The 16,052-nt window shown below is 43.3% G+C and overlaps 3 protein-coding genes across 3 annotated transcripts; 2 read left to right on the top strand and 1 right to left on the bottom strand.

Annotated features, from left to right (window-relative positions):
* Positions 1-1,442: 1,442 nt before the first annotated feature.
* LOC121306736 (POU domain, class 5, transcription factor 1-like) lies at positions 1,443-3,201 on the top strand. Its single transcript, XM_041238640.1, has one exon. The coding sequence runs from the start codon at positions 2,006-2,008 to the stop codon at positions 2,765-2,767; it is 762 nt and encodes a 253-aa protein (XP_041094574.1). The 5' UTR covers positions 1,443-2,005; the 3' UTR covers positions 2,768-3,201.
* On the top strand, positions 3,019-4,875 carry LOC121306672 (POU domain, class 3, transcription factor 3-like). The gene is made up of 5 exons (XM_041238502.1): positions 3,019-3,022; positions 3,196-3,375; positions 3,677-3,807; positions 4,226-4,390; positions 4,627-4,875. The coding sequence occupies exons 1-5, from the start codon at positions 3,019-3,021 to the stop codon at positions 4,873-4,875; spliced, it is 729 nt and encodes a 242-aa protein (XP_041094436.1).
* A 7,106-nt stretch (positions 4,876-11,981) lies between these two features.
* Positions 11,982-14,559, bottom strand: fut7 (fucosyltransferase 7). Its single transcript, XM_041238494.1, has 2 exons — positions 13,291-14,559; positions 11,982-12,546 (listed from the first exon to the last, which is right to left on the bottom strand). The coding sequence occupies exons 1-2, from the start codon at positions 14,325-14,327 to the stop codon at positions 12,468-12,470; spliced, it is 1,116 nt and encodes a 371-aa protein (XP_041094428.1). The 5' UTR covers positions 14,328-14,559; the 3' UTR covers positions 11,982-12,467.
* Positions 14,560-16,052: the final 1,493 nt, after the last annotated feature.

The raw sequence follows: 16,052 nt of genomic DNA, 5'->3' as shown, positions 1-16,052 counted from the left end.
ATTGTGGAAGATGAAAAACTGCTAAAGGGCATCTGAGCAACAGGAGAGCTGTGTGAGCACTGGAGACCCCGAGACAATGAGCGATCTGCACCCCATCACTACCTGAGGAGGAGGAGGAGGGGAGGCTGCATCTTGAGAGCTACACAGGACATTATTAGTAGTAGTAGTATTATTAGTACTATTGGTATTTGTTTATTTAGCAGCTTTATACATGATAGTGGAGGATCAGGAAAACACCTGCTAATCTTCCACTGGAAACACACTTTTGCACAGTAGGAAATACGCTACTGCAGGAAAATGTAGCGCAGTGGTATATTAACCCTTAAACAAACATGAGATGGGCAGTTAGCAATGCCAGACACTGATCCCCACACCAGGAGCAAATGAAACCAATAAGGAGCCTCTGTAGTGGATTGACTCAATATTCCAGTTAGAGTCTGTCTCGCACTGTAACCAGTTGAGTTATGTCCCTAAATTTGTTACTAACTTGTCAAACTTCATCTCTCCTGCAGCTGTGGTTATAGTTATAGCATTGATTGCACAAACTGGGCGTTTTATTGTTCGACAGGCTGCAGCTAGACATGCAGAGATCCTGCCGGCTCTCCATGGATAACAGCTACAGGTTGGCTTTACCTGTTCATTTTAAATGACAGTCATTATTTCTGCAATCACAGCACTAACTGATCCCGCAATAAAGCTGTTTCAACGCAAATCGCTTTAGACAGTTTCACGTTTCAGTTTTTACGCGGTTAAGTTTTTCAGTTTTTCCAGTGAATCCCACTCGTTACATAAAGAACGGCGATCTATACTTGTTTGTTTTGAAGGTTTTGCGCAAAGGCTTGTGGCGTGCGGACATGTGCGCGTAAACAACGTTCGCTTGGTTCATTTATCAACTGCTTTCGTGAAATCAAACTATTTTACTTCCCTGGGCTTCAAAGCTGAATGACGGTCCCTGACAAAACGTACAGCCCCCACTGAAGAACAGTGAATCTACTAATTTTAACAAAATGAAATGTGGGATCAAGTTTCGTTAGAGACTGATTTACGCCGGTTAGTTTGAAAAGCATGCATTGTCTTAACAAGCACGAGTATCTGTTGTTTTCCGATTCCAATTCATTTACAAAAACTCGTTTTGTTAAATAATAAACACATAGAAGGTGATTTGATGACACGCTGTGTTTGCACGAAGTGTTAACTCTCCCATAAATGGAACGTGACGCGTGCGTAAAAGCCAATTTGCGAAGTCATAAGTTTACCGATAAAGCCGTTAATGAGCTATTCAATTATAATTATTGGCCTAATGTCACATCTGGGTATCAATCCTACATCACAGTCATTTACCATTTGTAATGTACCGTGCGGATGCAGACTAAACCATGAATGGATGAATGAATCCGAGCTCTACACCGACCTCACTCGAGAGCCTCGTCAGTAAAGGATGCTGTTGCCCCGGCACCCGCTGTTAAGGGGTGTCGAGAGGAAGCACGCAGTCAATCAATCGGCCTGTAAATAGTTTGAAAAGAAAGCAGGCTGCTTACGTAGACGACCCCCTCCCTGAAAACGATCAAGTTCATTTACAATCAGCTGAGGGACAATGGTTTTGAGTTGACCAATGAGAGCGCTGGGTAAATTGCCATTAGCTGCAAGGTTAATTAATGAAGGCTCGGCGTTAGCTCGCGTTTGGTTTAGTTCAAACGCATTAGTTTTTCAGGAGCGCACACACCGTGGCGTCATGGATCTAACGTTTTAATTCAGCTTTACGTTATCAAACATGTCGCGACTTTTTACTTTTTTAAAAAACACGAGCAGGAAAGATTGACACAGCGAGGACCATGAATTAAACAACAACAATAATAATAACAATTTAAAAAACACTAGTAAGTCGATAACGGGAATTGGTGATCCAGGACCTCTTCGCGTACAGGTTAACATCAGGACATTGAGTCGCTTTTAACCCGGAGATACCAAACCCGTTCGACTAATTAATTAATCTCCGAAGCTAAGCATGTCTGATCGGTCTGTCACCCCGGGTTCGGAGGCTTCCAGTCGGGCACACGAGTTCCCCCGGACGATGTACACCCAGGAGAGCCTAGCTGCCTCTCTTCAGTTCGCCAACGGGATGCTGCAAGACCCAAACTCCTTGTTCAATAAACCCGCATCCTACAACGGTATCGCCACCCAACACTTCTTCCCGTTTTCTGCCGTCGGCGGTGACTATCGACATCCCGATATCCAGGTAGCGGACCTGAGCCAAGCCAGACACTGGTACCCCTTCTCTACCCCGGAGCTCACGGGCCAAGTAGCGGGAATGACCACAGCCCACCAACCGGCGAATCTGAGCCCACGCATCGCAGAAACCCGGGATCAGATTAAAAGTGACATTAAAACCGAGAAAGAAGAGGACGAATTCTCGCCTGAAGGAAAACCAGCACTGCCACCGCCGCCCTCTACCACGACCCCCGGGGTTTATTACTCAAACCACTGGAACCCTTCGTTCTGGCCCGGCTTGACCCACGCTCCAGCCCCCGCCGCCACCCCTCCGGTCTCCTCTTCGCCCAGTAACCACAGTTACCCGACAACTAGCGTCTGCATGACGGCAACGACCCAAACGCCACTGGTCCCGGTGCAACAGAACTCGAACCCCGGGAGCAGCGGCTCCTCCAGCGGGGCGGGCAGTGAAGTGGGGCAGTCTAGCGACTCGGAAGAAGAGGTAATAATTTGTACGTCTTTTAAATTTGTGTTTAAACGTTTTGTATTTATTTTGTAGTTTGGGGCAACCTTTTAAAAACTGAAGAGAACATTTATATGTATTGATTTTAGTGTGTAAAATAAAATACAAAATACATGAACTTCTGCATTTAGCCGAGCTGCCTGCGAGTACCTGTCTTCTAAGGCGCCGCTAGATCTCAATCACTATGCTGGGGCTATCAATTCAGTAAACAGCAGGTCGAATAGATTGTTATATATGCAAGCACTGGGTTTGGTGACTTTATTAAAGGGTGAAAATGCAGGAAGTCCATGGGTGATTCTGTAAGATTAGTTCTCTTGTGTTAAACCACTTCATTTTGTCTAGAAATCCTTGTTTTCTGCGATACAGGACCCTTGATTTCATTTTGAAAGCTCAGTCCTGGTCTAAATTGTTTATTTTAAACCTCCCTCCAAACCCTGCAGTAGTCAGTCATGTTGCCTGTTAAGCCGGGTGTGGGACTGCCAGCCCTGCTCTCAGGTCCCTGCTTGCTAGTGCCACGCTTGTCTGTTCTCAGGAGAATTTGTCCACGGAGGAGCTGGAGCAGTTTGCCAAGGAGCTGAAACACAAGCGGATCACCCTGGGATTCACACAGGCTGATGTGGGGCTGGCGCTGGGCAACCTGTACGGTGAGTCCCGCACTGACCTCTTCCAGTTAATATGCACACTCATCCAACGCTATTCATCACCTAACAGTACTGCATTAAGAAATGCTGCAAAGGAACTTTCAATTCAATGGCAAACCATTCGACTGGAAGTCTTGCTCCTGTTTTGACTAGAAATTGAAGACTACGTCAGACATGGAGTTAACGTTTGTCATTGGGATTTGTAAGCAAGTGCAGATTGAAGAGGTTGGACCCTATGCTTTGAAATATTGGTTATTTCTTTTGTGATGTGCTGATGCATGTCTCTTCTGTTTTCTCCTTGCAGGGAAGATGTTCAGTCAGACCACGATCTGCCGGTTTGAAGCGCTGCAGCTGAGCTTCAAGAACATGTGCAAGCTGAAGCCACTGCTGCAGCGCTGGCTGAACGAGGCTGAGAACACAGACAACCCCCAGGATGTAAGTGCAGCTCCAAACACAGCGGCGTCCTCTGCAGGGTGCAAGCGCTCCAGATGCAGGGCCAGCAGGGTGCAAGCGCTCCAGATGCAGGGCCAGCAGGGTGCAAGCGCTCCAGATGCAGGGCCAGCAGGGTGCAAGCGCTCCAGATGCAGGGCCAGCAGGGTGCAAGCTCCACGGCACATGTCTGCTTGCAGCACGTTGCCACTGACTGGCTCACATCTAGAAGCAGTCAGGGTTGTGGTCAATTCCTCCTATTTTCAGTTCCATTTTCCATTTCTCTTTTTAATCCTTTTCAAAGGACTTGGAATGGATGAAATGGGAACTAGCAGCTCGGTGCTTCTAGTGTTGAGTAAAATCCAGCCCTGGCTGGAGTCTGTCTGAGAATGCTGTGATGAGATTATCTCTCTGTCTCTCTCAGATGTACAAGATTGAGCGTGTGTTTGCTGACACTCGGAAGAGGAAGCGCCGGACCAGCCTGGAAGTGAATGTGCGCGGAGCGCTCGAGTCGTACTTCATAAAGTGCCCGAAGCCCAACACTCAGGACATCACGCAGATCGCAGAGGACCTCAGTCTGGAGAAAGATGTACGCAGCTTTCTTTTTTTAATACCTTTACTGGGAGGAATACTAAACCTTGCAGGAATGGCATTGTAGAGCTTTTACTGTGTGTAGTGCCTTCTGGTGTTTGGATAGTGTAGTTGCATTATCAAAATTATTTACAACAATGTTTGTTTGGACATTCACATGTGCAAGTTGTATTTGTAGAGTGGTGTGTGTCGCTGTGCCCCCCCTGACCGCTCTCTCCTCTCCTCTCCTCTCAGGTGGTGCGGGTGTGGTTCTGTAACCGGCGTCAGAAGGGGAAGCGTCTGGCTCTGCCGTTTGAAGAGGAGGGTGCAGAGGGGCAGTATTTTGAGCCCAGCCCACAAGTGCATCTGGGCAACGGGCATTTCCAAACTCCGGGGTACCCCGGCACTGCACCCCCGCACCTCTACCTACCCGGCTTCCACAAGCCAGAGGTCTTCAAGCAGACCCTGCCCCCGGGGTTCCCTGTGGGACACCAGACCAGCTAGAACCTTGGCCCTTCCCTGGCCAGTCTGTGTGAACGAAAGGACTGAGAACCAGCTAGAGTGGGCGCTTGCAGAGAAAGGACTGACCGCAGCTAGCTTGGTTTTTTAAGAGGGCTCTCTTTTAGAAATGTTAATCCTTTTATTTTTTTTTTTTTTTTTTTTAATGACATGCCCATGAATATTGAGAACCCTTTTTTTGCTTGCAGTTTTTCCAAGCTGCTGAGACTTCTTAACCCTTTGCTTGCTGGTCGCTCTGGTCCGGGTGTCCTGCGTGTGTATTCGAGTCCCCTCATGATACTGGAGGCTCTGCAGAAACGTTTCACTGCAGCATTGCTATCGTTCAGTGTCTTCATGTGAAGAACCGAGAACAGGCTTGTGAAAGGGGATGTGCTGTCTGGCCCCCTCCCTCTGTTTGCTCATGGCTGCGGGGGGTGATTGCAGACCTGTAACTGACTATGCATCCTGGGGTTCCAGATCAATTGAAATATTTCATGGCCCTCCCAGAGCCATTCTCTCTTTCTAATCTCATTGATCTTGCAGTCTGGAGAGGTGGTGGGGGGAGATCTGTGAAGCACAATGAAATCTGCAAAGTCGAGTCACACGAGTCATGCAGGAAAGCTCTCCTTGCACTGCTTTACAGAGCCTTGCCACTCAAGGGCCACCTTTTTCTTTATTTTTCTGTAGAAGTGATCTAAACCGCTGTTACTCATTTGTGTCTTAATCAGGTCATTCCAATCCAGCACCTTGTTCAACCACATCCTTAACTACTGAATCGGCAAGCAACAGATGCATTTCACACTTGTGCTGAATGGCCCGGGAAGGGTGAAGGTGCCCAAATCCGCTTTTTAAAACAAGTACTATGCAATTGTGATAGTCCCTTGTTGGGTGTGGTGTACTCTCAGAAGAAGTTAAGCGTTCCCGTTGTTGCTAATCCTGTATCGCTGCCTATTTGCTAATTTATTTTTTAGCCAGTGTCTGTATATTTGATCAACTGAATCTTTGCTTTTTGATGTGTAATTAAATCATTGCTGCTACTTTTTTGTACTCTTCTTTTGGTTTTGTTATTCGTGTTGCTTTTGGTGGTCAGGTTTATTTATTTACCTTCTCTCCTGGCCTAAGCAGTCCCAGTACAAAGCTGTTAATATAAGAAGCTGCACGCCTCTGCAAGGCGTATTAATGCCAGAAAAAAAAAGCCAATTGCAATTAAAGTATTGTGCTGTGTTGATGCTCATTGGGATGGGCCGGTTCACCCATTCTGGTTAACCACTGCCAAGTATCGCTGGTATGCTTTCACTTCTCCCTTTCCTGCTCACTGCTCTTTTATTTATAACACAGGGAATTGCACCCTCTGCTCTGATGAGAGATTGTGTGAGAGTAATCATGTCACAATACAATCTCTTGCACCATCAAAGATAAGGGTGAAGTTTGAAGTAATTTTTTCCAGGTTGTTCAGGGGCGTGCCACGCGCCCACGTGCACTTCAATCAGAAAAAGCAGAATGTGAAAACAGTTTTTTTTTTTTTTTTTTTTTTTTTTTTTTGTGCTTGACTTCCTTTCTTCCATCCTGTTTTTAAAATATTTATCCATATCTAACACTTAATAAAAAAAAAAAAAAAAAAGGGGGTAAAGTTTGGATTTGCATATGTCAGGGATAAACAGGTGCAGATCTGAAGCCAGGTCCACACGGAGTTGACAAGGTACAGAAACAAAGTGTGCCAACAATAACAGCCAGCCCTGATGGGAAAGCCAGTTGGTGAGGGTGTGTTGAGAGAACAGGTTTTCAAGACCCCCCCCACATTTAACCAACAGTGCATCGCTTCGAATGATTGCAGTTGATCTCCTAAACTCCGGAGAAGGATTGCTCCGAGAAGTGGCTCTGATCTGTGTTGTCGCTTCTAACCACAACTGCTTGCTTTCAGATAGTGATTTCAGAATACAAGTGTGAAAGCTGGACTGTTGAGTGTTTTTCAAAGAAGCTGGTGTTACTTATCTCGTCTTTCCTGCAGCTGATAGAGAGCAAAAAAAAATAAAAAAAAACAGCTGAACGCTGCCAAGAATGGCAAGTCAGCCCTCACTCTCTGAACTGCATGCAAGTTGTTTTATCAGATATTCAAGGTTACCAGGGACCAAGCTCCGAATATCAATGTTATAGACCGAAACAGCATTGTGAAAGCATGGCATTTGTAACACAGCTGCAAGAGTGCCTGTACTGGTCTCATGGACTAGTGTGGGTATTTCAGAGTAAAAGTGAACTGTGCAATGCTGGCATTCCTCTCTATTGAAAGAATGTTTGAAGCAAATCACAATAGGCCAGCAAGGGAAAATAAAGGGACTGTTTGATTTAGAGGAGGGATGAGTGCGTGCAATAGCAGGTCAGTTTCATTCTTCTGACTTATTCTTCCACAGCAGTGTAGAGCAGCTCTGAGGGTTTCAGAAAGGAAGCAAGGAGGAGGAGGGGGGGAGGGGGATTTCCACTCTGAATCTCTCCAGGCAGGTCCAGTCACATTGTGACAGATATTCACACACCACCTCAACTACAGAAACAAGTCTGCACCAGTGATGGTGGCAGCCATGCCCCAATTCCTCCCTCAAACGCAAGGTACTGAAACGACAAAGGTCCCAGCCAGTTGTTCACAAGTAATAAACACAAAGATGCAAACGTGAGAAGCTAACATACATTAAAACAAAAACAAACTAGAAAGCTCCCCATGCCTACAATGGTGTCTGGTACCATCCTTGATCAAAGAAAACCGTTAGTCTGCCTTACTTAGTCTGCATGTTTTCTAAGAGGGCTGAAGCCGTTGATCCGGTAATAAACTGGCAAACCTACACCTGCCTCCTTGCAGTGCATATTTTAAATGTCAAACATCTGTCTGATTCATTCCGTCCTCCCTGTGATGCAATGAAGAGAACATTCAGAACGTCTATTGCAAACTAGGACTACTTTAAGAACGCTAACAATGTGTTGTGTGTGGTTTGTTTTTTTGGGGAGGGGGTTGTAAAAATACTGACGAAGAAGGCAGCAAAAGTGCATCCTAGATAAACACGGGTTTAAAGTGTATAAGTCAGTATAGAGACTTGGTCTTACCACGTATTTGAACAGCATCCTAAAAGTGTTGCCGTGGCTTCTACATCAGTGGACTAATCCAAAATCAACCATTTCTATAAATACAAATAAGAATAATACTATTATTAATGAGAAGAATATTGTGTTAATAATAATAATAATAATAATAATAATAATAATAATCCCTTTAATTATGTTCCGATGTTTTCAGAAAGCCATAGTGAATACTGAGTTTTTAAGAACATTAAAAAGTTTACAAACGAGAGGAGGCCATTCGGCCCATCTTGCTGGTTTGGTTGTTAGTAGCTGATTGATCCCAGAATTTCATCAAGCAGCTTCTTGAAGGATCCCAGGGTGTCAGCTTCAACAACATCACTGGAGAGTTGGTTCCAGACCCTCACAATTCTCTGTGTAAAAAAGTGCCTCCTATTTTCTGTTCTGAATGCCCCTTTGTCTAATCTCCATTTGTGATCCCTGGTCCTTGTTTCAGGTTGAAAAAGTCCCTTGGGTCGACTTTGTCAATACCTTTTACCTTTTTGTTCAAGACTGAATAGATTCAATTATTTTAGCCTGTCTGCATATGACATGCCTTTTAAACCTGGAATAATTCTGGTTGCTCTTCTTTGCACTCTTTCTAGAGCAGCAATATCCTTTTTGTAGCAAGGTGACCAGAACTGAACATAATATTCTAGATGAGGTGTTACTAATGCATTGTACAGTTTTAACATTACTTCCCTTGATTTAAGTTCAACACTTTTCACGATATATCCAAGCATCCTGTTGGCCTTTTTTATAGCTTCCCCACATTATCTAGATGAAGACATTTCTGAGTCAACATAAACTCTTAGGTCTTTTTCATAGATTCCTTCTTCAATTTCATTATCTCCCATATGATATTTATAATGCACATTTGTATTGCCTGCATGCAGTACCTTACACTTTTCTCTATTAAATGTCATTTGCCATTGTCTGCCCAGTCTAATTTGACTGATAGGCCGATAGAATAATTCTGACTCTCAAATGGCTTTACTTTCTTAAAAGAATCAGTTCAGTTTCACAGAGTTATTATAAAAGCACAGACATGCTGTACAGCTAATGGTATTCCCCGAGGCGCAACATCCTCTTGTTTCTATCATTTACAAAAAAAAAAAGTTATTTATGATTTGTCTCTGCCGGGCTGATTGATCCGAGAGCAGAGAGCGGCCGCCGACACGGTTCCATTCTGACTCAATGAACGCAACGCTTCTTTCGTTTATTGAATCATTGCATTCTATCAAATAAATCACAGAACACGGTTCTCATTGCGTGCAAATGAAATGGGTTTTTAAAATGTCGAAACCACCAACTAAAAAACTGTGCGGGCCAGGCCAGCAGCTTTCAATTGTCTTCTTAGTCAACTGCGCCTCTCTCACTTACATTTTTCTGCAGCTTAAAACTACTGTCTTCAAAGAAACCCGATCTTGAAGGAGATGGCACGTCTTGTATGTATGTGGCAACGTGTCTTTTTTGAGTGGAAACTTTCTGGTCACAATTGTTGAAGCTGACACCCTGGGATCCCTCAAGAAGCTGCTTGATGAGATTTTGGGATCAATAAGCTACTAACAACCAAACAAGCAAGCTGGGCCGAATGGCCTCCTCTCGTTTGTAAACTTTCTTATGTTCTTATGTTCTTGTAAGCAGTTACAATGTATTTCAGTGATACTGAAAACCTCAGGGTGAGCTGCAGTGTTCAACGGACAATAAAGACTGTAAGGTAAAAGACACAAGAACAGACTGTATAGGAATTCTTGTGTTTGTTTGTACACATAATATAATTTATATATATATATATATATATATATATATATATATATATAGTATATATAATTATATATATAATAAATTATCCCCAATGGTAATAAAATGGAAAGCTATCACAATAAATAAACTTTTGTTAAGTTCATATTTTTAAAATCATTAGTTGGGGCTACTTGAATATTACATTTAATTGGGGGGGGGTGTTTCAAATCCGACGCTTACAGATAAATATCATTGCAAATTAAAACACAATCTAAAATAAAATATGCCGTGCTATTCTTGTGTTTTGTGTAGGAGCTTAAGAGAAAGCTAGTGGAACAGTTGCTTCACTGCAAAAATAAATAAATGAATAAATAAAAAAACATATCTTAAAATGAAACAATGTTATTTTAGGAAGCTGCAAGTCATTTCTGCTATGGCCAAGGTAACGAGGAATAACAAACTTCCTTCTTGGTTTGGTTTTGTCATTTTAAACTTTCAGAAATACTCTCTGCCCGTATCTACACTACATTGGCATCATCACTATTTATTTATTTATTTATTTGTATTTCTGGCACAAAAAAATAAATAAAATACAGTAAAACAAACACCTCAATATATTAACACGTGAATAAATAAATACTGTACATAAAAACCCAACAGCAGCAACATATATAAATGAAGGTGGATTGAGGTGGTGACCGTGGACTGTGGCTACACCACTATATACTGAAAAGCTCCAGAGTGATTCATGTGCTTCCCTCTTATAACAGCCTGCTCATAATCACAACATGCATGTACAGCTTATCATGGGAGGAGCATTCCCGGACAATATCCATTCAATGCATTACAAAACTGAAGTATTGCCATGGAGCTGAGCGAAATACCTGCTGGCATTACCACTGACACTCGAACAAATCAGGAAAAGTCTTACAAATAATAACAGCAATAATAATAATAATAATAAATATAAGAAGAAGAAGAAAGAAGAAAAGATAGAAGAAGAATCACAATTCTCTCAATCACCAATAAAAATAAGAAGAAGAAGAAGAACTTTTTCTCTTTCAATCACAATAAATACCTTTCTTTCTTCTTCTTTAGAAAAGAAATAAGAAGAAGAAGAAGAAGAAGAAGAAGAAGAAGAAGAAGAAGAAGAAGAAAAAGAAGAATCACAATCACAATCACAATAATAATAAGAAGAAGAAGAAAGAAGAAAAAAAAAGAAGAAAGAAGAATCACAATCACAATCATAATAATAAGAAGAATAAGAAGAAGAAGAAGAAGAAGAAGAAAAAATAAGAAAAAAAGATAATAAGAAAAAGAAGAAGAATAAGAAGAATAATAATAATAAGAATAATAAGAAGAAGAAGAAGAAGAAGAAGAAGAAGAAGAAGAAGAAGAAGAAGAAGAAGAATCACAATCACAATACAAATACAATAAATAAATAATAATAATAATAATAATAATAATAATAATAATAATAATTGTGATATTTAGGTAAGACTCTCTTTAGGTGGCCTGCTCTGTAGTCTTGGAGAATTAAAATTTTAAAAATCTGGATATTCTGGCCTCATTGAAAATGTTACATAATTGTTATTTAATTATTCTAAATGTTACAACCTGTTTAATAATTTGTATTAGAAACGATTTGATTGTCAAAGATTTTTTATTTTTTTTTAACCCAGTAGAGAACAGGCTGTGAACCAACACTTTACACTGAAGCAGTGCTTTTACACAAGCATCCCACAGGCTTGTTCTTCTGCAGGTTTACTGGCTGCACGTTGAAAGCTTCTACTGTAGGTTACACACAACCTTATCATTCATTTTAACCTTTCAATCAACGATTGCAAAGTTGTTTCAAATTTAGCAACAAGAGAAAAACACCATCGTGCCGCACAGTCAGACTGCCCTGAATACAAAATACATGAACCGACAAATCGGCTGCCGTTACAATTTATATTTTCAAATAACAGTTTGTCTTATTTATTTGCTACACTTAATAGTAGATCTTTTAGTGTAAGCTTGTTTTACACAGAATCAAAGGCTTGCTTTTCCCCTTTTAAAGAACTCTACTGTATAATTGCTACCTGGAGTTTTTGCATTGTGATTTTCATGTGAAGCACTGTACCCTGGAATGTTTCTGCATTACACACACACACACACACACACACATATACATATATATATATATATATATATATATATATATATATATATATATATATATATATATATATATATATATATTCAGAATGGCTACGGTACTATCTTAGATTATTTAAAGGTATCTCTTTGCATGCTGCACATTTTAATTGAAGAAGTATTAACACATCTCTGATGGTTGGGTATTTTTAAACATCTACTGAAACATTTATGAGAAGTGGTTGGATGTTAATGATTGCAGGTTCCTAAACCACTGCTGACTAAAAGTCTGATCCGCTTAAACACCAGGTAAGCGGCGTGGACCACAATAAAGGGTTTCGCTTGAAACCCGGTGAAGATGGGGTGTGTCCAACACTTATAGCCATTTCAAAACTGAAACTTAACAGCACCCTCTTCTGAGAATCTGATAAAGTCACCGAGACGAAACATCGTTTTTAATGATGTTGCCCAAAAAAGACAGGTGAGCATTTTTTTTTTCGTGCAAGCTGTCGAAGCCACGCTTCCAGACCAACATCATTGCTACACAGTAAACAGCGTTCTTCTGCATCAGCGCTGTTGGAAATGCAGTTGAAACAAGCGGAGGAGGCATTTTACCACCATGTTGAGTTGCATCTGCCCTGGCACCGTGTGGTTTTGTGTATCATCATCAGCCACATATAGAAGACTGAGCTGAAATGACAGAGTGGGGAATTGAGCTGAATCTCCAGTACATTCAAAGAGCGGCAATCAATTCATCGACGTAGTATTGGTGGTAGCTGAATTGATTTACAAATGAAAAAAAAGTGTAACATATATGTGATCAGTGGCTCTTGTGCAATGTCCGGATTGCAGACTGGACTGTAGGCTGCGGATAGAATCGGCTGCAGCCCCAGTCTGACACTAAGAATGAGAGGAGATTAAGTTGGTACATCTGGAATTGATGGTTCTCCCCCAGCAGTCAGGCTGTAAGAGTACAGTGCTGCACACGTATTCCACTTCATTGCGCATGGATTTGAATGAAGAAAATACTGTTCAAATGCATGACCAAGACAGTGCTTATGAATCAAGTGCATGAAAGTGTTTCTAAAACAGACCTGTGCAGTGAAAGCATATGGAATGTCCCAGGAGACTTTATTACAAAACTTCACAACAATAAGCCAGCGTGTTTAATTCAAGGGTAATAATAAAACCAAACCAATTGGACCTTTACATTACCTGCAATACAATGTTACTGGGGCTCTTTCCAATGCTTTTAACCACAAAACAACGCTGGCTTCGTAAGAAGCAACTCATGATATTCTGTAGTTAAAAGCACAGTGCATATATTGGGCTTTTATTAAATTTATCATTGAAATGTTAAGCAGTTATTTCGACCCTGCAGTAAATTAGCATTGCACAGTTCAGTATTTGCCTAACATCCCTGCTGTCAGTTACCTGTGAAGCCAAGCCTCCAGATCGTGATAAACTTTAGTTTTGGGGAGCCGCTCATACTTGGCGCAGATGGTGCAAAGCCGCTCCCTCCAATCTGCATACAGCTTCACGGTGGCCATCTTCCTCCATTCGAAATAGCGCTGATATCGACTCTCATTGCCCGCCACCTCCTTGAGGTAATCAGCCAGCTCTCTGGTGGAGTGGAAGTCATCCACGTGGATGAACGAATCCGGGGGCAGGAACTCCTCGTAGTTAGACCTGGGGGGGCCGAGCACCACCGGCACTGCCCCGGCCATTAAGGAGTTCCTCCAGAGCTTCTCTGTAATGTAGTCCTGGTGCACAGAGTTCTCAAAGGCTAGGTAGAAGCTGTAGTTGGAGATGGTGGGAAGGAGGCAGTCCGGGCACAGCGGCCGGTGGTTAGATTTCCCGAAGACATCCACTCTTAGGTGGTTGCGCAGGCTGGCGTACACCAGGCTCCTCAGCTGCGTCGTCTTCTTGTTGCTGACCACCCAGGTGGCTAATCCGGTCTTGGGTCTGGGTTGGGGAGCCCCACTGCCGGACACCAGCTCCCCATATGGCACGGAGATATCTGCATCCCTCCTGTAGCTCAGGGTCCAGTTGAATAGGCCGTTGAGCTCCTTCACTCTTTTGTTGCCGCTCGGAGACTCCAGGGACATCCAGACCCACATCTGCCCCGAGGGTCTACGCTCCCAGGGCAGGGCTGAGACCCTGCTCTGGATCTCCCGGTGGTGGAATACAACCACGTGGGACTGGTTGAAGAGGGAGCGGTCGTCGGTCAGGGCACAGTGTCTGATGTTGTAGAGGTCCAAACAGACGTCCCAGCTCAGGTTGAAGCGTTTCCCAAAGGGGTAGTGCCACAGCAGGACCCTCAGCGTGTGCGTGGTTCTGTGGGGCCGCTTGGTGAGGTCCATGCTGAAAGCTGCCAGCCAGATGACCAGGACAACCAGTGCTACTTTTATGGCTGCAAACAACAGCTTCTGCAGGCTGGAGTTGGAAATAGTCAATACAGTGGCGAGCATAGGTCCTGAGAGATATAATTGGACCACAGAAAGCGACACAGGCGAGCTCCACTGGAACAGGCAGGGCGTTCTGTCTGGGAAAATGCGGACAGGAGAAAGGAAAAAAAAAGCTAGTTTTTGATGCTGTTACTGATATGCAAAAAGAGCACTAGCCTGTGAAAGTGTTACTTAAGAAAGAAAAAAGGAAGGAAAAGGAACCGGCGCTAGGCTTTTTCACAATGACAGATCTTAATTAACGAAGCAAATCCTGAAGGCAGTCTTGAGCTTTCTGAGTGCCCAACCTCAGCCCCTTTCACACTGGCACTTCGTGAAACCACGCACCAGGGTATACCCAGGTCACAATCCCACATAGTGTGAAACCACACACCAGGGTATACCCAGGTCACAATCCCACATAGTGTGAAACCACGCACCAGGGTATACCCAGGTCACAATCCCACATAGTGTGAAACCACGCACCAGGGTATACCCAGGTCACAATCCCACACAGTGTGAAACCACGCACCAGGGTATACCCAGGTCACAATCCCACAGTGTGAAACCACGCACCAGGGTATACCCAGGTCACAATCCCACACAGTGTGAAACCACGCACCAGGGTATACCCAGGTCACAATCCCACAGTGTGAAACCACTCACCAGGGTATACCCAGGTCACAATCCCACACAGTGTGAAACCACGCACCAGGGTATACCCAGGTCACAATCCCACACAGTGTGAAACCACGCACCAGGGTATACCCAGGTCACAATCCCAGATAGTGTGAAACCACGCACCAGGGTATACCCAGGTCACAATCCCACATAGTGTGAAACCACGCACCAGGGTATACCCAGGTCACAATCCCACATAGTGTGAAACCACGCACCAGGGTATACCCAGGTCACAATCCCACATAGTGTGAAACCACGCACCAGGGTATACCCAGGTCACAATCCCACATAGTGTGAAACCACGCACCACGGTATACCCAGGTCCCAGCGACCCACATCAGGGTGTGGGTTTTGACTCGGGTTGAGCCAGACTGTAGTGCACATCTCACCTGTCCCCAGCACAAATTGAAACAGCAGCATCCCCTTGGTGTTGAAAGCTGTGCTTTTACTATGGGAAACTTTTATTAAGGGCTGGGGGGCTCAATAGTCATTTTGCAATGTGATATTTTTTCAGATTAAGTTACAGGTTTGTGATTTTAGGATTGGGTTTCTGTGTAGATGCTTCAGGAAGCCTTGGTGTTCCTGGTGCATTTGGCTCCAGTGGAGGGTGTTCAGAACAGGGGGCCTGTGAGACACATGCAAGGGATACTGAGTTCCGGTTCTAGTGAAATGCTACAGGACTCATGGCTGACCTGCTACAGTTCAGAGGGAAGTGTGAGTCACACAAGGGAGCTCACCCTCAGAGAGAGCACATTCTATTTACTTATTGAAATGAAAACACAAAACAAAAACGAAAAAAAAATTTTTAAAAAAAGAATGCACCTTGTAAGTGAAATATCCGAGCTGTTTATTTCTGGTTTAGTGTTTTTTTTGTGTGTGTGTTACTTTGGAGCAGGGATCTTTGGGCATGCAACACGCAGACCTTTGTTCCTGGCAGGTGATGCACCCACAGCTCACCAGCAGGTGGGATCAATGTGTCAGTGTCTCAGGGACACAGTGCTAAATGTGACTGGTGTGCTTTATCCATGCATGGAGTTTCAATTTTCAAATGAGCAAGTCACACTTTAATAC

This window comes from Polyodon spathula, chromosome 49 (assembly GCF_017654505.1).
Source record: "Polyodon spathula isolate WHYD16114869_AA chromosome 49, ASM1765450v1, whole genome shotgun sequence".
In the NCBI taxonomy this organism is placed as follows: domain Eukaryota; kingdom Metazoa; phylum Chordata; class Actinopteri; order Acipenseriformes; family Polyodontidae; genus Polyodon; species Polyodon spathula.
Note: the sequence above shows the minus strand (reverse complement) of the source record. Positions and strands in the feature narration are given on the sequence as shown.

Excerpts from the sequence above, each read along its gene's own strand:
- LOC121306672 (XM_041238502.1), top strand. Across the intron at positions 3,808-4,225 it reads ACACAGACAACCCCCAGGAT|ATGTACAAGATTGAGCGTGT; the intron begins GTAAGTGCAGCT and ends TGTCTCTCTCAG. Across the intron at positions 4,391-4,626 it reads ACCTCAGTCTGGAGAAAGAT|GTGGTGCGGGTGTGGTTCTG; the intron begins GTACGCAGCTTT and ends CTCTCCTCTCAG.
- LOC121306736 (XM_041238640.1), top strand. The coding sequence starts at position 2,006 with ATGTCTGATCGGTCTGTCACCCCGGGTTCGGAGGCTTCCAGTCGGGCA.
- fut7 (XM_041238494.1), bottom strand. The coding sequence starts at position 14,327 with ATGCTCGCCACTGTATTGACTATTTCCAACTCCAGCCTGCAGAAGCTG. Across the intron at positions 12,547-13,290 it reads CTGGAGGCTTGGCTTCACAG|CTCAGTCTTCTATATGTGGC; the intron begins GTAACTGACAGC and ends CTGTCATTTCAG.